At 45.0% G+C, this 25,839-nt stretch overlaps 1 protein-coding gene across 7 annotated transcripts in view; it reads right to left on the reverse strand.

Annotated features, from left to right (window-relative positions):
* The window catches only part of LOC135887905 (myosin heavy chain, skeletal muscle, adult), a 33,853-nt gene extending 21,735 nt beyond the window's left edge, over positions 1-12,118 (reverse strand). For 2 of the 7 annotated variants that reach the window (XM_065415696.1, XM_065415699.1), the window contains exons 1-14: positions 11,915-12,118; positions 11,686-11,829; positions 11,437-11,593; positions 9,528-9,555; positions 9,323-9,431; positions 9,135-9,227; positions 8,871-8,934; positions 8,677-8,775; positions 8,473-8,576; positions 8,255-8,393; positions 5,960-6,078; positions 5,712-5,861; positions 4,839-5,009; positions 1,077-1,383 (exon numbers count right to left, since the gene is read on the reverse strand). In XM_065415696.1, the coding sequence (XP_065271768.1) occupies positions 1,077-1,383; positions 4,839-5,009; positions 5,712-5,861; positions 5,960-6,078; positions 8,255-8,393; positions 8,473-8,576; positions 8,677-8,775; positions 8,871-8,934; positions 9,135-9,227; positions 9,323-9,431; positions 9,528-9,555; positions 11,437-11,593; positions 11,686-11,829; positions 11,915-12,118 (1,888 nt within the window). Of the gene's footprint in view, positions 1-32; positions 47-965; positions 986-1,076; positions 1,384-4,838; positions 5,010-5,711; positions 5,862-5,959; positions 6,079-8,254; positions 8,394-8,472; positions 8,577-8,676; positions 8,776-8,870; positions 8,935-9,134; positions 9,228-9,292; positions 9,432-9,527; positions 9,556-11,436; positions 11,594-11,685; positions 11,830-11,914 lie in introns of all 7 variants that reach the window. The other 5 variants (XM_065415701.1, XM_065415698.1, XM_065415694.1 and 2 more) reach the window with 5 other exon arrangements.
* Positions 12,119-25,839: the final 13,721 nt, after the last annotated feature.

Consider the following 25,839-nt stretch of genomic DNA (forward strand, 5'->3'; position numbering starts at 1 on the left):
CCCAATACTTCTGTTAGTCTTAAAGGTGCCACAGGACCCTCTGTTGCTTTTTACAGATTCAGACTAACACGGCTACCCCTCTGATACTACACTCAGAAACAAAACAATGTAAAACTTCAGAGCCTACAAGTCCACTCAGTCCTACTTCTTGTTCAGCCAATGGCTAAGACAAACAAGTTTGTTTACATTTACAGGATATAATGCTGTCTGCTTCTTATTTACAATGTCACCAGAAAGTGAGAACAGGCATTTGCATGGCACTTTTGTAGCCGGCATTACAAGATATTTAATATGTGCCAGATATGCTAAACGATCATATGCCCCTTCATGCTTGGGCCACCATTCCAGAGGACATGTTTCCATGCTGATGATGCTATTAAAAAAATAATGTGTTAATTAAATTTGTAACTGAACTCCTTGGGGGAGAATTGTATGTCCCCTGCTCTGTTTTACCCACATTCTGCCATATATTTCATGTTATGGCAGTCTCGGATGATGACCCAGCACATGCTGATCATTTTAAGAACACTTTCACTGCAGATTTGACAAAACACAAAGCAGGTACTAATGTGAGATTTTTAAAGATAGCTACAGCACTCAAAAATAAATATAAAGTGAGCACTGTACACTTTGTATTCTGTGTTGTAATTGAAACCAATGTATTTGAAAATGTAGAAAACATCCAAAATATTTAAATACATGGTATACCATTATTTTTTAGCAGTGTGATTAATTGCACGATTAATCACGATTAATTTTTTTAATTGTGCGATTAATCACGATTAATTTTTTTAATTGCTTGACAGCACTACTATCACACCCATATGTAAGGGAGGTAGGCGTGACTGTCTGGAGAAAGAGGAACTAGGGTGTGCAACGCACAATCTTGACAATACTAAGGAGGAGGCTTGAGATACACTTGATCAGATTTTTTATTTCCTTTTTAATAAGACCAAGCCACAGGCAGAAGATGACTTTTCACTCTCTACAGTGTGCCACTAGATTAGAACTGGTAGGGATTCTAGAGGAATCAGTTTATTGTGAATCAATTAAAATACGGATTTCACAGAAATTACCTGCATCTCCACCATACGTGGCAAAGAGCAAAGCCAGTGTTTTCATTGACGATTTCTGGTACAGCCCAATGACAGTTTCATTCAGGGGATCCTTGTTCTTCTCGAGCCAGCCAGTGATGTTGTAGTCCACAGTGCCAGCATAGTGCACCAGGGCGAAGTGGGCCTCAGCCTTTCCTTTGGCAGGCTTGGGCTTCTGGAAGTTGTTGGACTTGCCAAGATGCTGGTCATAGAGCTTGTTCTTGAAAGATGCATCAGTCGCCTTGGGGAACATGCACTCCTCTTCCAAGATGGAGAAAATACCCATTGGCTGAAAGACACAGCAACAGATAAGAAGGGGGATAGGAGAAGAGAGAGAGAGATTACATGAGGATTTTCTGGATGCAACAATGTGACCATCTCTTGGTCTAGTTAAAAAGAGGATATTACTAGTGCTGTAGAGGACAAGTAATAGTGTTGATGTAATATACTTACATTTCTGTAAGGCGTTTGGTTTTGTACTCATGACATTTTGATTACAAAACTAGAAAGATATAAAATTAACATGGCACACATTAAGTGGATTAAAAGCTGGCTAACCTGATAAGTCTCAAAATCTAAATGTACATGGAGAATCATCATTGAATGGGTATGTTTCTAATGGGAACCCACAGGGATTGGTTCTTGGCCCAACACTATTTAACATTTTTATCAATGACCCGAAAGAAACCATAAAGGCATCACTGATAAAGTTTGCAGGTGACACAAAAATTGAGGGAATGGTATATAATGAAGATGACAGGGTCACTGACACCAAGTGATCTGGACCACTTGGTAAGCTGGGCTCAAGCAAACACTATGCATTTTAATATGGCTAAATGTAAATGTATCCATCTAGGAACAAAGAATGTGGGCCACACTTACTGGATGGAGGACTCTATCGTGGGAAGCAGCGACTCTGAAAAAGATTTGGGGGCCATGGTGGATAATCACTTGAACATGAGCTCCCAGTGCAGTCAAAAGGGCTAATGTGATCCTGGGATGCATAAACAGGGGAATCTTGAGTAGTAGTAGAGGTTATTTTACCTCTGTATTTGGCAGAACTGCCCAGAGATTGCTTAGAACCGCTGCTGGAATACTGCACCCAGTTCTGGTGCCCACAAATCAAGAAGGATGTTGATGAATTGGAGAGGGTTCAGAGAGGAGCCATGAGAATGATTAAAGGATTAGAAAACCTGCCTTATAGTGATAGACTCAAGGAGGTTAATCTACTTAACAATGAGAAGGTGAGGAGTGATGTGATTACAGTCTATAGGTATCCACATCGGAAACAAATATTTAAGAATGGGCTCTTCAGTCTAGCAAAGAAAGGTATAACACTATGAAATGGCTGGAATTTGAAGCTAGACAAATTCAGAGTGGAAATAAGGTGTAATTTTTTAAGAGAGAGGGTAATTAACCATTGGAACAATTTACCAAGGGTCGTGGTGAATTCTCCAGCAGGGATAATTTTTAAATCAAGATTGGATATTTTTCTAAACAATCTGCTCTAGGAATCATTTGGGGGCAGTTCTCTGGCCTGTGTTACACAGAAGGTCAGACCAGATCATCACAATGGTCCCTTCTGGCCTTGGAATCTATGAACTTTAATTCACTGAAACTGCCATGGACAAAGCAAAATTAAACCAACTGAATACTGACATATTTTCAGCTTTGCATGTAACATATAGAACTGAGTGAAGAATTTTTTTTTAAAATCATCAAATGATTCGTTTGAAAAATGAACATTTGCTGAATAAATTATTCATTTGATATTTTTCAATCAACCCTAGATACATTAATGGCGCATGAAAATTAATTTTATTTATGCTAGAAAGGATGTGAAAAATAAAATAACTAAATTATGACTGAATTGGAATCACAGAGGCTTGGAGAGATAAATCTCCTGACTGGAATATTGGTACAGAGGGGTACAGCTTGTTCAGGAAGGACAGGCAGGGGGAAAAGGGAGAAGGTGCTGACAAGAATATATCCATTTGTCCTGAGGTCCAGAAGTAGGTGGGAGGCAGACCAATTGAGAGTGTCTGGTTAAAAACAAAAGGGGTAAAAATAGGGATGATGTCATGGTATGGGGTCTACTATAGACCACTCAATCAGGAAGATTAGGTGAACGAGGCATTTCTAGAACAAAAAACAGAAATAACCAAAACACAAGACCTGGTAGTAATGGGAGATTTTAACTCCCCAGCCATCTGTTAGGAAAGTAATACTGCAAAACATAAAATGTCCAATAAGTTCTAGGAATGTGCTGCGTACAACTTTTGCTTCTAGAAAGTGGAGGAAGTAACCACAGGGACAGCCATTTTAGACTTGATTCTGGCAAACAGGGAAGAATTGGTAGTGAATCTGAAGGTGGAAGACCATTTGGGTAACGGTGATCATGAGATGACAGATTTCATGATTCTAAGGAAAGGAAGGAGTGAGAGCAGCAGAATAAGGACAATGGACTTCAGCAAAACAGACTTTAAGAGACTCAGGCTAGGTCTACACTGCAGCGGGGGTCCGACCTAAGATACGCAACTTCAGCTACGTGAATACCGTAGCTGAAGTTGCGTATTTTAGGTCGGCTTACCTAGCGGTGAGGACGCGGAAAAGTCGACCGCTGCCGCGCTGCCGCCGACTCCGCTGCCGCCTCCTGCCGAGGTGGATTTCTGGAGTCAACGGCAGAGCGATCAGGGATCGATTTTACCGCGTCTTCACTAGACGCGGTAAGTCGATCCCCGAAAAACCGATTGCTACCCGCCGGAAGTGGCAGGGGAGGTCCCATGGGAAGAAAATCTAAGGGATAAAGGAGTTCAGGAGAGCTGGCAGTTTCTCAAGGAGACAACATAAAGGCACAACTGTAAACTATCCCAATGCAAAGGAAAGACAGGAAGAATAGTAAGAGGTTAATATGGTTCTTTAACAACCTGAAAATCAAAAGGAATTCTACAAAAAAGTGGAAACACGGACAAAATCCTCATCTTCACATCCAAAAAGGCCATAGAAATGAAAGAGCATCTATATTGGCCCAGACTGATTGTCACCTTATGTATATAAGGTATACGGTACCTAGCACAATAGGATCCCAGTTAGTGACCTGGGAGCTCCTGCACTACAAATAATAATAATGATTAATAATTCATGTGCATTACAAACATTTAGCTTGTCAAAAATGATTACAGTATCCGTGAAGAAAGACAACAAAATAATCAGTATCTATTTCAGTGTGAAAATTGAGTTCCCAGCAGGTTAGCTGTCCTATTGACAACAACACACAGACCTTTAATCACATAACATTGGCATAAAGTTCCTGCTATGTGTACAATAATCACATCAAGACAGAAAAATTTACATCTTTTTCAGGAATTACTTCTGTTTTTCCTGAGAAGAATGATGTATACTATTGACAAAAAGTAGAAAAATTTAACTTCCTGGATACTATCTCTTTGAGTTGTGATAGTGGGGCTTTCTGGTATGCTTTAAAATTAAATCTGCGTCCAGGATTCTGAAAAGAATCCTGCTAAAGGTAAACAATGCCATCTTTCCACTCTTGGAAAGAAGAGGGTGCAGGACTGTTGTCATAAAGCTATGTGTGGTCTTCTTAATGTTTCAGAGCAAAAAATTAGAACATTATGGGTCAAGATATTTATGGCCCGGAGCATGGAAAATCCATCTAAAATTCAATGCAACCCACAATAATTAAAGAATTCTTGAACATATAAGGCATTTGAATTGAAAAGATACCTTCTCAATGAGCTCAATGCAGGCAGCCAGGTCCATCCCAAAGTCAATGAACTCCCATTCGATTCCTTCCTTCTTGTACTCCTCCTGCTCCAGCACAAACATGTGGTGGTTGAAAAACTGTTGCAGTTTCTCATTGGTGAAGTTGATGCACAGCTGCTCCAGGCTGTTGTACTACAAAAATGCAACGAAACTGATTACTTTCAATGTATATGTGAAAAAGCTAAAGTTTGAAGAACAATGCTACTATTGTGCAGCAAATCCTGGGACACTTTCTGAATTCTTATCCCTAGAGCCAGCCAGATGTTTTGGGAGTTCTATTCTCAGCTCTGCCAAGACATTTCTGCAGTGTCAGGCCCAGGCTTGTCCAAGTATTTCTGTGCTCTGGGACCCAAGCCTACTCAGGCATTTCTCAACTCTTGTCCCTGATCCTTGACCAGGCATTTGGGTCTGAGCCTGGCCAACTCCTTCTGAGCTCTCAGCCCTCTGGCATACCCAGACATTTCCAAACCCTAAGCCCCAAGCCTGCCTGGGAGTTAGCGAGCTGCCCACTAGGTGCCATAAACACCTACAATAATTTGTGTTAGGTACACAATCATTTCTTTTCTATTAGGCACCACCTGTTAACAACTTGAAGGCACTTTCAATGCAGTTGTCATTTCTACATGCACCACACAAATCTATCCAAAAATGGACTCATTAGAGGCTCGTGGTGCCTTAGTGGAAGATCAAGATCAAGACTGTTTCTGCAGAAAAGTCAGGCTTTTCCAGGAAATTATTTAAATACAAAATATATAATGTTAAAAAACCCCTCAAAGTTCTCAGAACCCCTGAGTGTCCCTTCCAGGAACCTCCTGTCAAATCCCTGCTCCTTACATCAAAGATCTCAAAGCCAGCAATGTCCAGGACACCAATGAAGTACTGTCTGGGCTGCTTGGTATCCAGCTGCTGGTTGATACGAACAACCATCCACAGGAACATCTTCTCATAGACCGCCTTTGCCAGAGCACCCACCGAATTGTGCACCTAACCAGTGGGAGAGGGACTGGAGTTACCATACAAAGCAGAGGAAGAAACCCGGGTGTGTTAATTCAAACCAGGAGTTCTAGATCACCAATTGTTACCTGCTGCACGGTTTGACCTTTGGTCACATATTCATTCCCAACCTTGACTCGGGGGTAACACATGGCTTTGAGCAGATCAGCTGAGTTCAGATTCATCAGGTAGGCTGCTTTGTCAGCCACTAAACAAGGAGAGGAATGAATTAGTAGCTCAAAGATAGGCTTTGGTGTCTTTTATAATGACTAGAAAAGAGTAATGAGATCTGTTTTTGTTTTACCAGCTACCACATCGATTAATAACTCCAGTAATTATGGAATTTAGAGTTTCCTTTATTTCTTGATTTCTTGATTAATTGTTTTGCATTTGATTGAGAGGGTCTGTACATCAAGTGATTGTAAGAATTTGTTCACAAATACCTCATAAGGGCCAAATAAAAACAATTTTTAAGGAGAAAGAAGCAGATGAACAGACAGAATGAAAAGATGGCTTTGAAGTTCTTTCTTTGCCACTTTACTGTGCAGCTTGTCTAGGGATTCTGATTTCTGAATGATCAGAAGCAAACAGGCTAATGGCCAAACACTGTCCTGACCTAAACCTGTGCAATTCCATTGACTTCAGCTCCCACAGCTCCTACGGCCTCCAGCATTGGCTGAAATTACTTAAATGATTTTATTATTAATAACAGCATGTAATGCCATTATTGAATATATCACGACCAGGTCTATAATGGTCATGTTTCCTTACAACTGTTTTCTTTAGTTCTGTTTGCATTTGCCCTTAGATCCTAATCCTCTCAAGAAAGTGAAGCGTTTTCACTCTGTGAAGAGCAGTTAGCTTTTGACAAAGTGCTAAACTGACCTTGAAATAATGTCTATTTATAGAACCACTCCTACATTCCCTTCCAGAGACGTACATCCTAGAGAGAGGAAGATCAGAATTCTGGGCAGAGCACAGACCTCTCACTTTTTATCTAATGGAAGGATCTCAAACCCTAGGGCCCCAATTCTGGCCTCAGCTGCTGTGCCTTTACACCACCTCTTCTGAAATAAAATGCCATCAACCAGACAGTTTCAAGCATTGGGAAACATCCTCAGCATAAGGGACTTCCTTGGAAGGTGTAAAGCAGCTGGAACAGCTCTTCAGTGCTCCCCTTGCAGCCCATCAGCTATGGGGCGTCCCAGCAGTGCTCCCGACAAAGGGATTATGGCAGGACTGCTGCAGGATTGTAGATATTCTCCGCTGAAAAAACAGCCCTTGGAGGCTGGTATAGTTGAGCATACATTACAGCAGCTCTCTGGCCATACCAGCTTATGTTAGTCAGCAGGGTTGGCCCCAGCAAGCTGCAGAATCCCAGGGACTGCAGAGGTGGTGCACTGCCACCCTTGCCCTTCCTGAGATCTGCCAGGCTCAGCCCAAATGAAGCTTAGAGTCCGTGCCTAAGGGCCTCATTCTCCACTGCCTGCCACCTCGTACAAAGTGAATGCAAATTGGATGTGACACCCTGCTAGTTCAGAACTATCTGCTCACATATCCTGGAAGCAATGTTTTATACACACTTTGCAAGGCATAATCATAGAATCATAGAATCATAGAAGATTAGGGTTGGAAGAGACCTCAGGAGGTCATCTAGTCCAACCTCCTGCTTAAAGCAGGACCATCCCCAACTAAATCATCCCAGCCAGGGCTTTGTCAAGCCGGGCCTTAAAAACCTCTAAGGATGGAGACTCCACCATCTCCCTAGGTAACCCATTCCAGTGCTTCACCACCCTCCTAGTGAAATAGTTTTTCCTAATATTCAACCTAGACCTCCCCCATTGCAACCTGAGACCATTGCTCCTTCTTCTGTCATCTGCCACCACTGAGAACAGCCTAGCTCCATCCTCTTTGGAACCCTGCTTTAGGTAGTTGAAGGCTGCTATCAAATCCCCCCTCACTCTTCTCTTCTGCAGACTAAATAAGCGGTACTAGTGAGGGATTAGGTGCCAGGCCATGTAAAATTAGGCCCTTTGCTTCTCTGTTTCTTCATCACTGTTGGAGGAGACTTTGGAAGATTCTTCACTGCATTACTTTAGCTTTACACCAGTGCAACACCATTGACATTAGTGGACTTACATCAATGTAAAACTGATGACGGAGTGGCAAATCAGTGTCTAATATAGTGGCAGCCATAGGGACAACTCTGTCTGTTATGTGCTGTTCCAGTGATGCAAAGCAGGTCAGAACTCAACTGAATTATCTGCTTAAGCAAAATTAATGTTGGATTTGCAATGCCAGAGTTGCATGAAACATCCAGAACATATCTGTAAATCTGGTCCTGAGTTATTGCTTGAGAGTTTAGATACAGATTTTGCTAATACCTTCTGTGCCATCTGGCTCTGCCTGCTCTTCACGTTGCTTCTGCTTGAATTTCAGGTTCCCATAATGCATGACTGCCCCTGTCAGCTTGTAAATGGCTGTTTTTTCCTCAGCACTGAAACCCAATATGTCAATGGCGCTCTGTCAAAAGAATCAGTAATGTAAATATCTTCTCTAGTAAAGTTAGTACTCCACATAATAATTCTCATGTGTTACTTACATCTGTGGCAATCAGCTCTTCCTGGTCATCAATGCTGGCTACAGTGATCTCACCTAGACTCACAAAGGGGAAGTCATATGGGTTGGTGGTAATCAGAAGCATCTCTGAAAACAAGCATAGGATATACATGGGTATAATTTAATTGACCATGTTACTGAGTTCATCAGTGACCAGTTCCACCAAAAGAGTTAAAACGTTTCTTACCAATTAGTTCTGGCTTCTTGTTGGACATGATCTGATAAAATATGTGGTAGCTTCTTTCCGCCTTGAGCTGGAAAGTGACTCTAGATTTCTCCAGCAGATCTGGCAAGGCAGGTAAAGTACAATTAGCCACAAGAAAACACAATGAGAAAGAAAGAGAGACAGAGAATTGTGACCCTTAAAGGGAGGTCCCTTACATGTTTCAATGTCAGCAGAAGCCAGTTTCCCTGTGGTACCAAAGTGGATTCTGATGAATTTACCCTTTAAAGGAAAAAAGTCATTTCATTTAAAGCCTTCAGAGGCAGACTCCAGAAGTGGGATTTGCAAAGCTGCCCTGGGGGTCCCTTCAGCAGGTTTGAAAACTCAGCCAAAATTTATATTATCTGTCTAATGATAGGAATGTATATGGCCCATCATTGCACTTGTGAGTAGGAGCAATTTTGTAAAAAAAAAAAACTTACAAAACGAGAGGAGTTGTCGTTCCTCACGGTCTTGGCATTCCCAAAGGCCTCCAGCAGGGGGTTGGCACTGATGATTTGATCTTCAAGGGTCCCCTACAAAGTAACAATTATTGTCAAATTAAGGTTGTTTTAAACCACGGGCAGTTTCAGAACAGAACATTTAATCCCATCTCTAGTGACCAACTCACATGCATTTTGCCTGGCTCTTCCTTCTTCTTCTCCCCAGAAACTGCAATTGTTGCAAAGTACTGGATGACACGCTTTGTGTTCACAGTCTTTCCAGCACCGGATTCTCCGCTGTCAAATCAAACAGAGAAGCAGAGAACACATAACCAAAGAGTTTCTTCCTGCAGTGCAAAGACAACAAAAACCAGGGCAGGGAATTATACATACGTGATGAGGATCGACTGATTCTCCCGATCTGTGAAAGAGACAGAACCAAAGAGACTTTTAAAAGAGTTACTAAGTAACATTGAACTCACTGAAAACTGAAAGAACGAGGAGTACTTGTGGCACCTTAGAGACTAACAAATGTATTTGAGCATAAGCTTTCATGGGCTAAAACCCACTTCATCGGATGAATGCAGTGGAAAATACAGAGTTGGCAACGGGCTTTGTTGCAAGGATAGGTTCCTGGATTAGTGTTTTTGTTGTGTGGTGTGTGGTTGCTGGTGAGTATTTGCTTCAGGTTGGGAGGCTGTCTGTAAGCGAGGACTGGCCTGTCTCCCAAGATCTGTGAGAGTGAGGGATCGATCTTCAGGATAGGTTGTAGATCCTTGATGATGCGCTGGAGAGATTTTAGTTGGGGGCTGAAGTTGACCGTTGCCAACTCTGTCCACATATCTATTCAGGGGACACCATCATAGGACCTAATCACATCAGCCACACTATGAGAGGCTCGTTCACCTGCACATCTACCAATGTGATATATGCCATCATGTGCCAGCAATGCCCCTCTGCCATGTACATTAGCCAAACCAGACAGTCTCTACGCAAAAGAATAAATGGGCACAAATCAGACGTCAAGAATTATAACATTCAAAAACCAGTCGGAGAACACTTCAGCCTCCCTGGTCACTCAATTACAGACCTCAAAGTCGCAATACTCCAACAAAAAAACTTTAAAAACAGACTCCAACGAGAAACTGCAGAATTGGAATTAATTTGAAAACTTTTAATTTGCACCATTAAATTAGGCTTGAATAAAGACTGGGAGTGGATGGGTCATTACACAAAGTAAAAACTATTTCCCCATGCTAATTTTTCCCCCCTACTGTTACTCATACCTTCTTGTCAACTGTTGGAAATGGGCCATCCTGATTATCACTACAAACGTTTTTTTCTCCTGCTGATAATAGCCCACCTTAATTGATACTCTCGTTATAGTTAGTATGGCAACACCCATTTTTTCATGTCCTCTGTCTATATATATCTTCCTACTGTATTTTCCACTGCATGCATCCGATGAAGTGGGTTTTAGCCCATGAAAGCTTATGCTCAAATACATTTGTTAGTCTCTAAGGTGCCACAAGTACTCCTCGTTCTTTTTGCTGATACAGACTAACACGGCTACCACTCTGAAAACTGAAAACTGAGTGAAACAAATAAATGCTGGGATTTGCAAAGGGGCCTCAGGGCATCAGGCAACTAACTAAAAGTCCACAGGAATAAATAATAAATATAAGCTCATGCAGATCAATAGAACCATCACAGGATACTTATACCCACTTCCCTTTCACAGAATTCCCTCTTACAGAAATCTGATGAAGCTATTTATATCTCTGGACAGCAAAGGGTTATACAGAATAATGACCTGATCCTCAATTTATAACCATCTGCATAGCACCAGTGCAAAAAGAGTGCAAAGTGTGTGTGAATTACCACACAAGTGTAGGGGAGTGGAGAATTCTGATGCACCACTTTCCACAAGTGTAAATGACACACAAGATGCAGAGTCAGGAAGAATCAGGCTTCCTGAGAACAGAGTGTCATGATTTTTGGCAGTTCTTCTTTGGTCCCAGCTAGAGCCAGAATGTGCAGAAGCAGATATGGACATTCTGTACTTTTTCCATTAACCACACGCTTGTGAACTTCTGAAAAGGTTTGCTTTGGGTTCTGTGAGAGCTGGGCTAATGTTTGGGTCAGGTTCAGTTTGTCTTTGGACGAATTCGTGTTTGCACATTGCTAGTTTTCAATGTTTTTGGTGTCTTTAGCTGCATGTCATATTTCCCGGAAAGAAGCTTGTGATTCCTCATATGAAATTTTCACTCTATAATCACTTTTCAGGAGTTGAGCCACTCACCGGTTAACATGAACTGATAGGCGTTGTCAGAGATGGAGAAGATGTGGGGAGGGGCCTCTTGACGCTTTTTGCCCCTGTAGGCATTCACAACTTCTGGGTTGTACACTGGCAGCCACTTGTAGGGGTTGACAGTGACACAGAAGAGACCCGAGTAGGTCTGAAAGAAAGGGAGATAACGTGATTGGCTTCCACATGATTTAGTGTAGCTATTAGTTTGGAAGTCCAGGAAAGACTTTGGCCTGTACTTACATAGATCATCCAGGCTGCATAACGCTCTTTGAGGTTATACAGGACGCCAGGTTCATGGAGATGGGTCATCATTGCCATGTCCTCGATTTTATCATATTTGGGAGGGTTCATGGGGAAGACTTGATCTTCCTTAACAGTCAAAGACTGGAAGGAAAGAAGAGACCCATTTCTATCAGCTAAGAACAGAGGAGGAACAAAATGCTGTTCCTTACTCCTTGTTTTTACTCACTTCTCCTTTTTCAGTCTTGACTGTGACCTTCCCTCCTTCCCTGCTCTGGATTACGCTTTTCACAAAGGATTCCTTGGGATGCACCACAAAGACTGATGTCTTAGCATCGAAAGGCTTGTTCTGGTCCTCAATTCTCTCCTTCTCTGTCTTTCGGAGGAAAGGAGCTGCCACCCCATAGGCGGCCATCTCAGCATCCGACGACATGGCTGCAGTTTATCTAGGGCAGCTCAGCAGTGAGCTCTGATGGGGAGAAAATATGTTACATTTTTGACTCAGGACCTGGAATGAAAGAAACCCCAGAGCTGGGTGATAGGCTGTCTCACTCACTTTAGACCCAGACATTCATTTGGGGCTTCACTTTATCACACTTTTCATTCTCATCCCTTTTTCATCTTGCCTGTTCAGATCGCTATAACTAGGGGGTGTGCAGTTCCCTTGGGATGAAGTCCATTTTCCACCGCATTTGTTGGTAGGAATAGCATAAGCAGATCCCTACATGAGGGACCAGGAAGAGCCAAAAACATACTAGGAATTATGAAAGCCCTCTTACATTCTCTCTTCTGGCTACATTTTAGACTGTGTGGTGTGCTTACAATGGAAGGGCAGTGGGGGAAAGGGAGCAGGAGGGTGGATATTAGGAGAGGTGCAAAGGGGAGGCTACTATTGTCAGTGCTTTTGATAAAGAATTTTCCGGTATTAGTTAATAAAAAACTGGGTTCTCATGTAATTTAAGCTCTGTCTGTCTGTCTCTCCCACTCCAGTTAACCAAATATTATCAATATGCCTTTATTTGCCATTACTCCTTTTATAGTTTCCTTACTTAATTATATAAGAACTATCCAGTGCATTAGTGGCACTGTCAGACTGGTCAAGGAGTCAGTGTGAAAGGGCCACCAACTGCCTTAAACGCTACCTGAAACCCTCTTCTGAAGGCATTTTCACACATGGCATCTAAGTGCCACTCACTAAGCTACTCTGCGCATTAAGAGATGAAAACTTGATTAGCATTTACCAGAGAAATGTGTCTCTCTTTCAGCTGGGGCACAATTATTGTCAGTGATGTTTGGCGTGTGGGGGAAAAGCAAATTCTGGATAAATGCTCATTAAAAGAATAGATTTATTCTCTGGACAAATAATTAGATTCTGTCCCCTGGTGGGTCTCCTCTGTTGGGCCACTCTGTCCTGGTTTATTAGGGATCTATGAGCTGGCATGTAGGAGTTCACTGTGTACAATTACGTTGTGATGTGTGTATTCAGGAGAGGTATCTCAGAGAGGGCACTTGCTGGCCCAGCATTAGTGGTCAATGGCTTCAAGTCCAGCCACTTTGGAGACCTGCCTGTCACAGGCAACAGAGCCCAAGCGCAATATACAGTGCATTTACACAATGGGCATAGATATTAGGGGATACAATGACTGCCTATTGAGCTATATAGAAATCCCACCCAAGAGGGTACTCACCATCCCCTGGGAATTAGCAAATCAGGATCTTACCTCTTTCGTGATACCAGATGGATAGTATGCAGGCTGGAAGCTGGTCAATATTCTAAAATAGAAATAGAAATTCCTTTCTTATTGCTGCATGAAACTCCAGTGATAAACTGGAGATTGAAAATGTATAGATGACTCAAAAAGTGCATTTAAAAGCCCTGATGACAGAAACAATCCCTCCTGGAAATGAGTGCTAGCAGCAGCAGGAATGCAGTGGGATGTGTGGAATGCAGGGGTACTTTCTCCTCTCTGCAAGCCCAGATCCCCCCATACGCTTACCTTGAAGCTTTCTGTGCACGGACAAGGCAGATTCATCCTAGGGGCACTTTTATAGGGTCTTATCTGCACATGTAACAGCCTCCTCCTCTTTCTTAGGTCAAGGCATTTTTGGCAAAGTATTGTTTGGCAAACTTGACTCAGAGCATAATTGTCATTCATATAAGACGTGGATATATATAGAAATATTTGCTGTCTTACCAGCTATGTGAATAAATCTCCTATAAATATTATGACTGGGAATTTGAAGAGGAAGTGCTCTGTAGTAGTTAGAGCAGGGCACTGTTGGAACTGCTGGCTTCTAGTTCTGGCTGGGCCACTGACTTCTATGTGACATTTTAGATTTCTGTGTCATAGAGCTTGGTAGAGATTAAATGGTTTAATCATTATTAATTATTATTATTATTATAAAGACTTTTGGCAACTGTGGTCTGGGAAATCCTGCAATAAAGCAAACAGAGAGATTTGGAATAGTCCTGATCCTGGAAATGACAAATAGTATATCTACACTTTGAGCTGGAGCTACAAATTCCATTCCAGCTCCAGGCAATATACCCACACTAGCTCGGCTAATCAGCACTAATCAGAGCAGTGGTTAGCTGTCGCTGTGGCGGCCAAGCGGTGGGAAGGGCTAGCCACCCAAGTACATGCCTAGTGTCGCAAACAGATACTTAAATAATAATAATAAGAAGAAGAATGTTTTGTGTAGATTTTGAGCTTCTTAAACATTTTTTAATTTTTCAAAATACAATTTAAGAACATTTTGAAACCAAAAATTTAAACCTTTTGTTTAGAAAACGTCAAATTGAAACATTTCTGATTTTTAAGGGTTTGACCAAAACAATTCAGCAAAATCAACATGAAATCACAAAATGTTTGGTATCAAAGAAGCTGCATTTTTGTGCCTCCCTCACCCCCCCCCCCCAAAAAAAAAACGTTTTGGTAGAAACATTTTGCCCAGCTGTATTTGGGAGCCACTTGCAAACACATTGAAGGGTGACGGTAACTTTATTTTTAATTCCACATATTGTTCCTCATTTTTTAAGTGTCAATCTGTGTAGTGAGTTGCATTGCAGAGACCAGCCATGGAACAGTATCACATCCCAGTTGCTCATATTACCCAGTAAAGGGGATGACATATAATCAACTTATCAATCATGGCTAATCTCTTCTCCTGTCTTCATTCTGCCTTTCTGAAACTAAACTCAGAATGAAGGCAGTGCTCTTGTTCTCCCAAGACTTTCACCTCACTGCAAATGGTGTGGCTCCATTATATCCAACTATGCCATCATGGCATCTCATGTGTTCTCTTGTGACTGTATAGTCTGATCTGTAGGGAGCAAGGTCACGAACAGATGTCACATAGGAATGTAAAGGCTCCCACTGAAGACTTGGCATGATGCTTGGCCCTTTTTTCAATCCGTTTTTCATGTCTGTCTTTCTTAAACTGTTTACAACCTTTATTGATGGTTTTTTTCCATTCAGGCCTGACCTCAGGTTCTCTACAATTATCATGGACTCTACATGCACAACCCCCACATCACTTCATACCCTCACTCCCAGGCCTGTCAGTATAAGTAGGGCTTTGGATGTGCCATCTTTCCTGTCAGCCGCCATTGAGAAGGCATTGCTGTGAGCCACCTTATTGCACTGGCCTGAGAGCTCAGCTCAGCCATTTTGGAGCCTACAACCTGTACCACCTCTGTCCTCTTCCATCAACAGATATACCTGTTAATGCTGAAGGTCCAGAAATCTGGAGGCTTCATGCAAATGACTAGTATATTAATTCACATATTTTGAGAATATGCTTGCACTCTTTTACATAAATAGCAGAAAGAATGCAGGTTATAACCCGCCAGAGTTCAGAATACACTGCTAGCTAGCTATCCTCAGATGTTTCTACCTCTCCATCACATTCATAAGCTTTTTCCTTACAATGGGAGTCATTCAAAAGTGCTGAGGAGGAAGCTACTGCTCAGTGAGGAGCTCAGCATCATGTCCACTCCTGCACCTGGCCAGCTTTGGGGTGGGAATTGTGGCTTGTTCAAAACACTACAAAACTGGATCGCAATTATACACCTCAAAAATATGTCTGTGTTGCCAGGTGAGACATAAAACTAAGATGCTATGCAGCTATGTGGGATGTTCAAAGATATTGTGTGGCTTTTAACTCCTTTCATACAAAAATCAGGGCATGAACATAAGTGTCCCAGCCAAATCCCAGTCTCAACAAGTCTTCCGCATTCCCACATTTCCTTCAAATTTCCTTGCGGTTAGAATAGTAGTTACCTTCCCCTTGCCCTCCTGCTGTGCCACCTCTGCTCTGAGTGACCACCGTTTCCCCTCAAGCAACCCCTGTTGCACCCCAGCTGACCTGCTTGGAATTACTGATTTGCAGAAAGCCACTCCCACCAGTAGGGGCTGCTCTCCCTGTTTCCTCCCCCAGTATGTGTCTTTCCTGCTGCAGGGACTTTGCTGAGGTTGCTCTCTCCAAAATCAGTCGCTCTGTGGTTCCCTAAAGCCGCTCCCCATCATGTGAGTGAGGCAGAGTCACTGAATGGTGTCCTGCAAGCAGTGCAATTACCCGTTACACTAATGGACAAAGAAGGGCAGCCCGATATGGGACCTAGTGAGCCTTGGTCTGATCAGATCCTGGAAGGACAGCCGTCACTCGGTCCATGCCATTGGCAGCCACCCAGTGGAGGCAGACTGGGGCATCACCCTTTAGTGCTGCTTTTCAAGTTGCTGTGTGACAGAAGAAGTCACTGCCTGCCAATAGCAACAAGAGAGGCAGGCGTCTGATTGGGTGGCCTAGAGAGGGAGCCCAACTCCAGGAGTCTCCCAGGAAACCCAGAGTTTTAGAAGGTCTAGTGTCTTCAATTCCTCCCCTCACCACATGTCCCAGCCCACTTCCCACTTTGCTGTCAGACAGGCAGGTTCAAATAAGTTGATCTGAGTACAGCCCATGCCAGGCCACACTGCCTGGTGGTTGGAACCAGCATCACCACCCGCCTGAACCCCTGCCCCGTGGCCAGAGCCAGCGTCACCACCCGCCTGAGCCCCTGCCCCGTGGCCAGAGCCAGCGTCACCACCCGCCTGAGCCCCAGCCCCGTGGCCAGAGCCAGCGTCACCACCCGCCTGAGGCCCAGCCCCGTGGCCAGAGCCAGCGTCACCACCCGCCTGAGCCCCTGCCCCGTGGCCAGAGCCAGCGTCACCACCCGCCTGAGCCCCAGCCCCGTGGCCAGAGCCAGCGTCACCACCCGCCTGAGCCCCTGCCCCGTGGCCAGAGCCAGCGTCACCACCCGCCTGAGCCCCAGCCCCGTGGCCAGAGCCAGCGTCACCACCCGCCTGAGCCCCAGCCCCGTGGCCAGAGCCAGCGTCACCACCCGCCTGAGCCCCTGCCCCGTGGCCAGAGCCAGCGTCACCACCCGCCTGAGCCCCAGCCCCGTGGCCAGAGCCAGCGTCACCACCCGCCTGAGCCCCAGCCCCGTGGCCAGAGCCAGCGTCACCACCCGCCTGAGCCCCTGCCCCGTGGCCAGAGCCAGCGTCACCACCCGCCTGAGCCCCTGCCCCGTGGCCAGAGCCAGCGTCACCACCCGCCTGAGCCCCAGCCCCGTGGCCAGAGCCAGCGTCACCACCCGCCTGAGCCCCTGCCCCGTGGCCAGAGCCAGCGTCACCACCCGCCTGAGCCCCTGCCCCGTGGCCAGAGCCAGCGTCACCACCCGCCTGAGCCCCAGCCCCGTGGCCAGAGCCAGCGTCACCACCCGCCTGAGCCCCTGCCCCGTGGCCAGAGCCAGCGTCACCACCCGCCTGAGCCCCTGCCCCGTGGCCAGAGCCAGCGTCACCACCCGCCTGAGCCCCTGCCCCGTGGCCAGAGCCAGCGTCACCACCCGCCTGAGCCCCTGCCCCGTGGCCAGAGCCAGCGTCACCACCCGCCTGAGCCCCAGCCCCGTGGCCAGAGCCAGCGTCACCACCCGCCTGAGCCCCTGCCCCGTGGCCAGAGCCAGCGTCACCACCCGCCTGAGCCCCAGCCCCGTGGCCAGAGCCAGCGTCACCACCCGCCTGAGCCCCTGCCCCGTGGCCAGAGCCAGCGTCACCACCCGCCTGAGCCCGTGCCCCGTGGCCAGAGCCAGCGTCACCACCCGCCTGAGCCCCAGCCCCGTGGCCAGAGCCAGCGTCACCACCCGCCTGAGCCCGTGCCCCGTGGCCAGAGCCAGCGTCACCACCCGCCTGAGCCCCTGCCCCGTGGCCAGAGCCAGCGTCACCACCCGCCTGAGCCCCTGCCCCGTGGCCAGAGCCAGCGTCACCACCCGCCTGAGCCCCTGCCCCGTGGCCAGAGCCAGCGTCACCACCCGCCTGAGCCCCAGCCCCGTGGCCAGAGCCAGCGTCACCACCCGCCTGAGCCCCTGCCCCGTGGCCAGAGCCAGCGTCACCACCCGCCTGAGCCCCTGCCCCGTGGCCAGAGCCAGCGTCACCACCCGCCTGAGCCCCAGCCCCGTGGCCAGAGCCAGCGTCACCACCCGCCTGACCCCCTGCCCCGTGGCCAGAGCCAGCGTCACCACCCGCCTGAGCCCCAGCCCCGTGGCCAGAGCCAGCGTCACCACCCGCCTGAGCCCCTGCCCCGTGGCCAGAGCCAGCGTCACCACCCGCCTGAGCCCCAGCCCCGTGGCCAGAGCCAGCGTCACCACCCGCCTGAGCCCCTGCCCCGTGGCCAGAGCCAGCGTCACCACCCGCCTGAGCCCCTGCCCCGTGGCCAGAGCCAGCGTCACCACCCGCCTGAGCCCCTGCCCCGTGGCCAGAGCCAGCGTCACCACCCGCCTGAGCCCCAGCCCCGTGGCCAGAGCCAGCGTCACCACCCGCCTGAGCCCGTGCCCCGTGGCCAGAGCCAGCGTCACCACCCGCCTGAGCCCGTGCCCCGTGGCCAGAGCCAGCGTCACCACCCGCCTGAGCCCCTGCCCCGTGGCCAGAGCCAGCGTCACCACCCGCCTGAGCCCCTGCCCCGTGGCCAGAGCCAGCGTCACCACCCGCCTGAGCCCCTGCCCCGTGGCCAGAGCCAGCGTCACCACCCGCCTGAGCCCCTGCCCCGTGGCCAGAGCCAGCGTCACCACCCGCCTGAGCCCCTGCCCCGTGGCCAGAGCCAGCGTCACCACCCGCCTGAGCCCCTGCCCCGTGGCCAGAGCCAGCGTCACCACCCGCCTGAGCTCCTGCCCCGTGGCCAGAGCCAGCGTCACCACCCGCCTGAGCCCCTGCCCCGTGGCCAGAGCCAGCGTCACCACCCGCCTGAGCCCCAGCCCCGTGGCCAGAGCCAGCGTCACCACCTGCCTGAGCCCCAGCACCGTGACCAGAGCCAGCGTCACCTGGTGCTAGTCACCTGGTGCGGGTGTCTCTATCTTATTCTTGACTGCTAAATTGCATTAAAAGAAGCTAAAAATACATGACATTTTTTCTACTATGTCTCCTCTCTGTCAGCTATTGCTGTAGTTGCCACAAGACTGTTATGCAATTGCAAAGAGGAGACAGTACTTGTGGTTGTGAATGTAAAGGGAGGATTCACTATAAAATCCTATTAATATATGGCTATGAAAAAGTTTAGCAACTTTTAGTCTAGGAAGAAGCTTTGTAGCGAATCAGAGAGAGAGAGGGGATAACAGGGTTTTTTTTCCTTATTCTAATAAAAATGTCTTGTTCAGTGTTAAAAGAACATGACTCTGTGATTCTTTGCCATTGTCACATGACAGTAACATTAAGTGGGCTTTGTAATTTCTTGTATAAACCCACATCTAGACTTTTGATCTAATTCCTGTTCAGGTCACATTAGAATTGAAATTCTCCAGCACTGCATGAAGACTGTAAGGAATAACTTCCACTCTTATTTTAATTTTGATGAGGCGCACTGCAGTGCTCATCTCTCCCCAAAAGCATCAGTATGATTTTGTTACGAGAGCACTAGCCTCCTGTTACACTTCTTCTTGGGTGAAACAGTTGTTAATCTGTGGCGCTCCGAAGCTATACACTTTGGACTGCTAATCTGTACTCTATCTTTATGTTTAGTTTTAACTAGAAACTGTCTCTTATCATAGGGAGTCCAGAAGCTTCACTTCTGGACTCCCTATGATAGACATAGTGTGTGTTAACTGAGGAGGATTATTCAGATTCCACTACACTGATTCAGAGATCCCACATATATATCTTCCGTGTCAATTTTAAATTTGATATCTAGCTTTACCTCCCAGGGCTAACTAAAATCATCTGGGAAGGCAACAGATCCAAGAAGGAATGATGGATGCCTTGTCATTTTCTTATGCTCCTACTCTCCTTCTGTGATACATGATAACAAAATGGGCATATTCTTGCTTCAAAGCCAGCACTTTGTGCATGTTCCTTGTACACTGAGTGCATTAAAGAATTTGCTGTTGATTGTAGCTGGCTTACTACGCTGTGATCTGCAGGATGAATGTTCCCATGCTATCATATCTCGTCCTTTCCTTGCTCTGTGGTTAGGTATTTGGCTATTCATAAGCTTTGATTTACATGCAGTGATTTATGTATGATTTAGGTATAACCCTGAGCAGATGAGCAATGACTACAGGGCTCTGGGAGCGAGGATGAAGGAGTTGGGGGCACAGGTTGTGTTCTCATCCAGCCTCCCGGTTCAAGAAAAGGGGCCAGGCAGGGATATGCGCATCCTGGAAATTAATGTATGGCTGCACAGATAGTGTTGACAGGAGGGTTTCGGCTTCCTCAATCATGGGATGCTGTTCCAGGAAGGATGCCTGCTGGAAAGGGATGGGGTCCACCTGACCAATCAGTAGAAGATTTTTCATGCACCAACTCGCCAACCTGCTGAGGAGGGCTTTTACTTAGGTTCAAAGGGGGCAGGTAATAAAAGCCCACTGGTAAACATAAAAAAGGCAACTTTAACAAACAGCTAGATGTGGGGGAGAAATGGAAAATTACAGTAGGGTCATAGGAGCAACAAGAGTGAAATCAATGGGAAAATCTGCTCAACATCTTAGATGTCTACACAAATGCAAGGCATATGGGGAATAAACAGGAAGAACTGGAAGTATTAGTATATAAGCTAAATTATGACTTAATTGGTATCACTTGAGACTTGGTGGGATGAATGTCATGATTGGAATATTGGTACAGAGGGGTATAACTTGTTCAGGAAGGACAGGCAGGGAGAAAAAGGGAAGAGGTGCTTCATTGTACATCAAGAATATATCCATTTGTTCTGAGGTGCAGAAGAAGGTGAGAGACAGACCAGTTGAAAATCTCTAGGTAAAGATAAAAGGGGGAAAAGAGGAATTATGTCATGGTAGGAGTCTACTATAGACCGCCAAATCAGGAAAAAGAAGTGGATCAGGCATTTCTAGAACAAATAACAGAAATTTCCAAAACACAAGACCTGGTAGTAACGGGGGACTTCAACTACCCAGCCATCTGTTGGATGTAATATGGCAAAACACAAAATGTCCAATACGTTCTTGGAAAGTATTGTGGACAATTTCTTCTTTCAGAAAGTGGAGGAAGTAACCAGAGGAACAGCCATTTTAAACTTGATCCTGACTAACAGGGTGGAATTGGTAGTGAATCTGAAGATGGAAGGCAATTTGGGTGAAAGTGATCATGAAATGATAGATTTCATGATTCTAAGTAAAGGAAGGAGGGAGAGCAACAGAAAAAGAACAATGGACTTTAGAAAAACAGACTTTAACAAACTCAGAGAACTGGTAAGTAAGGTGCCATAGGAAGAAAGTCTAAGAGATAAAGGAATTCAGGAGAGGTGGCAGTTTCTCAAGGGGACAATATTAAAGGCACAACTGCTGAAAAAGACTCTGTGTGGCTCGAAAGCTTGTCTCTCTCACCAACAGCAGTTGGCTCAATAAAAGATATTACCTCACCCACCTTGTCTCTCTAATATCCTGGGACCGACATGGCTACAACTACACTGCATACAATTATCTCGATGTTAAGGAAAGTTGGCAAGAACAGCAAGAGGCCAATCTGACTCCATTGGGAGCTATTTAATTACTTGAAAATAAAAATAAAAAAATCCTAAAAAATGTGAAAACGTGTACAAATTGCAAAAGAAGAGTACCAAAGAAAAGCACAAGCTTGTAGGAACAAAATCGAAAGGCTACGCCACAAAATGAGTTATACCTAGCAAGTGACATACATTAGGAGCAAGAGAATGACAAAGGAAATGTAGGTTCTCTACTTAGCAGATGCTAACAACTGATGACATCAAGAAGGCTGATGTATTTAATGCCTATTTTGCTTTAGTCTTCACTAAAAATGTTAATGGTGACCAAATACTCAGCACAGTTTAATGTTAACAACAAGGGGGAAGGAACGCAAGCCAAAATAGGGAAAAAACAGGTTAAAGAATATTTAGATAAGTTGGATGTAGTTAGGTCAGTGAGGCCTGATGAAATTCAATTTAGGGTAATTAAGGAACTAGCTGAAGCAACCTTGGAACCATTAATAATTATCTTTGTGGACTCCTGGAGGCCGAGTGAAGTCGCAGAGGACTGGAGAAGAACAAATATAGGACCTATCTTTAAAAAGGGTAACAAAGAGGACCTGGGGAATTATAGATCAGTCAGCCTAACTTCAATACCTGGAAAGATACTGGAACAAATTATTAAACAATCAATTTGTAAGCACCTAGAGGATAAATGGGGTTATAAGGAATAGCCAGCATGGATCTGTCAAGAAATCACGCCAAACCAACCTGGTTTCCATTTTTGACAGGGTCACTGGCCTAGTGGATAGGGGAGAAGCAGTAAGCATGATGTATCTTGATTTTAGTTAGGCTTCTGTCACAGTCCCCTATGACATTCATAGATTCATAGATTCTAGGACTGGAAGGGACCTCGAGAGGTCATCGAGCCCAGTCCCCTGCCCGCATGGCAGGACCAAATACTGTCTAGACCATCCCTGATAGACATTTATCTAACCTACTCTTAAATATCTCCAGAGATGGAGATTCCACAACCTCCCTAGGCAATTTATTCCAGTGTTTAACCACCCTGACAGTTAGGAACTTTTTCCTAATGTCCAACCTAGACCTCCCTTGCTGCAGTTTAAGCCCATTGCTTCTTGTTCTATCCTTAGAGGCTAAGGTGAACAAGTTTTCTCCCTCCTCCTTATGACACCCTTTTAGATACCTGAAAACTGCTATCATGGCCCCTCTCAGTCTTCTCTTTTCCAAACTAAACAAACCCAATTCTTTCAGCCTTCCTTCATAGGTCATGTTCTCAAGACCTTTAATCATTCTCGTTGCTCTTCTCTGGACTCTTTCCAATTTCTCCACATCTTTCTTGAAATGCGGTGCCCAGAACTGGACACAATACTCCAGCTGAGGCCTAACCAGAGCAGAGTAGAGCGGAAGAATGACTTCTCGTGTCTTGCTCACAACACACCTGTTAATACATCCCAGAATCATGTTTGCTTTTTTTGCAACAGCATCACACTGTTGACTCATATTTAGCTTGTGGTCCACTATAACCCCTAGATCCCTTTCTGCCGTACTCCTTCCTAGACAGTCTCTTCCCATTCTGTATGTGTGAAACTGATTTTTTCTTCTTAAGTGGAGCACTTTGCATTTGTCTTTGTTAAACTTCATCCTGTTTAACTCAGACCATTTCTCCAATTTGTCCAAATCATTTTGAATTATGACCCTGTCCTCCAAAGCAGTTGCAATCCCTCCCAGTTTGGTATCATCCGCAAACTTAATAAGCGCACTTTCTATGCCAATATCTAAGTCGTTAATGAAGATATTGAACAGAGCCGGTCCCAAAACAGACCCCTGCGGAACCCCACTCGTTATGCCTTTCCAGCAGGATTGGGAACCATTAATAACAACTCTCTGAGTACGGTTATCCAGCCAGTTATGCACCCACCTTATAGTAGCCCCATCTAAATTGTATTTGCCTAGTTTATCGATAAGAATATCATGCGAGACCGTATCAAATGCCTTACTAAAGTCTAGGTATACCACATCTACAGCTTCTCCCTTATCCACAAGACTCGTTATCCTATCAAAGAAAGCTATCAGATTAGTTTGACATGATTTGTTCTTTACAAATCCATGCTGGCTGTTCCCTATCACCTTATCACCTTCCAAGTGTTTGCAGATGATTTCCTTAATTACTTGCTCCATTATCTTCCCTGGCACAGAAGTTAAACTAACTGGTCTGTAGTTTCCTGGGTTGTTTTTATTTCCCTTTTTATAGATGGGCACTATATTTGCCCTTTTCCAGTCTTCTGGAATCTCTCCCGTCTCCCATGATTTTCCAAAGATAATAGCTAGAGGCTCAGATACCTCCTCTATTAGCTCCTTGAGTATTCTAGGATGCATTTCATCAGGCCCTGGTGACTTGCAGGCATCTAACTTTTCTAAGTGATTTTTAACTTGTTCTTTTTTTATTTTATCTGCTAAACCTACCCCTTTCCCATTAGCATTCACTATGTTACGCATTCCTTCAGACTTCTCGGTGAAGACCGAAACAAAGAAGTCATTAAGCATCTCTGCCATTTCCAAGTTTCCTGTTACTGTTTCTCCCTCTTCACTAAGCAGTGGGCCTACCCTGTCTTTGGTCTTCCTCTTGCTTCTAATGTATTGATAAAAAGTCTTCTTGTTTCCCTTTATTCCTGTAGCTAGTTTGAGCTCATTTTGTGCCTTTGCCTTTCTAATCTTGCCTCTGCATTCCTGTGTTGTTTGCCTATATTCATCCTTTGTAATCTGTCCTAGTTTCCATTTTTTATATGACTCCTTTTTATTTTTTAGATCATACAAGATCTCGTGGTTAAGCCAAGGTGGTCTTTTGCCACATTTTCTATCTTTCCTAACCAGCGGAATAGGAAATTCTCATAAGCATTCTCATAAGCAAACTAAGGAAGCGTGGGCTAGATGAAATTACTATAAGGTAGGTGCACAGCCAGATGAAAGACTGCACTCAGAGGGTACTTATCAATGGTTCAGTGTTAAACTGGGATGGTGTATCTATTGGAGTCAGTCTTGGGTCCAGTGCTAGTCAATATTTTCATTAATGACTTGGATAATAGAGTGGAGAGTGTGCTTATAGAATTTGCAGATGACACCAAACTGGGAGGGGCTGCAAGATCTTTGGAGGACAGGACCAGAATTCAGCACTGCCTTGACAAATTATATAATTGGTCTGGATTCAACTAGATGAAATTCAATAAAGGCAAGCGCAAAGTACTTCACTTGGAGAGGAAAAATGAAATGCACAACTACAAAATGGGGAATAACTGGCTAGGTGGTAGTACTTCTGAAAATGATCTGGGGGTTCTTGTGGATCACAAATTGAATATGAGTCAACAATGTGATGCAGTTGAGAAAAAAGCTAATATTCTGGGGTGTATTAACACGTGTGTCATGTGTAAGGGAGGTCCCACTCTTCTTGGCACAGGTGAGGCCTCAGCTGGAGTACTGTGTCCAATTCTGGGTGCCACACTTTAGAAAAGATGTGGACAAATTGGAGAGAGTGCAGAGGAGAGCAACAAAAATGATAAAAGCTTTAGAAAATCTGACCTATGAAGAAAGGTTAAAAAAACTGGGCACGTTTGGTCTTGAGAACTCCTGGAGGAGTGCTGGTCCCAGACTGTGGAACAAACTCCCCAATGAACTAAGCACGATCACACGAATCCCCACCTTCCACTCCAAGTGCCAGAGGCACTTCTCCGACCTGTGTTACCTAATGTAAAAACACCACCAACAAAAAACCCTATCAAAAGTAAACACTCCTCTGCACAACAATTCCTTCCTGGGAGAAAGAACAAACCACATGTGAGAATTGTTAATCACATTGCTTAATACACTACTGGAAGGTGCTCAGATACCATGATGATGAGGATGGTATAAGAACCTGAATAGAATAGAATAGAGTAGAGTTTAGGCTGAACTTTCAACATTAACATTTGGAATTTCTTACTCTTGAGCACTCACTTTCTCAATCTTTGTGTCACATTTAACATTATTTTTCCTCTCAGTGAATAATGTTATAATGTATAATGGAGAAATACTATGTGATCGGGTAATTAAAGACTGTGTTGTAATGGATGCATGCAAAGGACAAGAGTTAAAATTAAACATTCAATAATGCACAAATCTTAATAAGACCCCAAA

Source organism: Emys orbicularis, chromosome 13, assembly GCF_028017835.1.
Source record: "Emys orbicularis isolate rEmyOrb1 chromosome 13, rEmyOrb1.hap1, whole genome shotgun sequence".
In the NCBI taxonomy this organism is placed as follows: Eukaryota; Metazoa; Chordata; order Testudines; family Emydidae; genus Emys; species Emys orbicularis.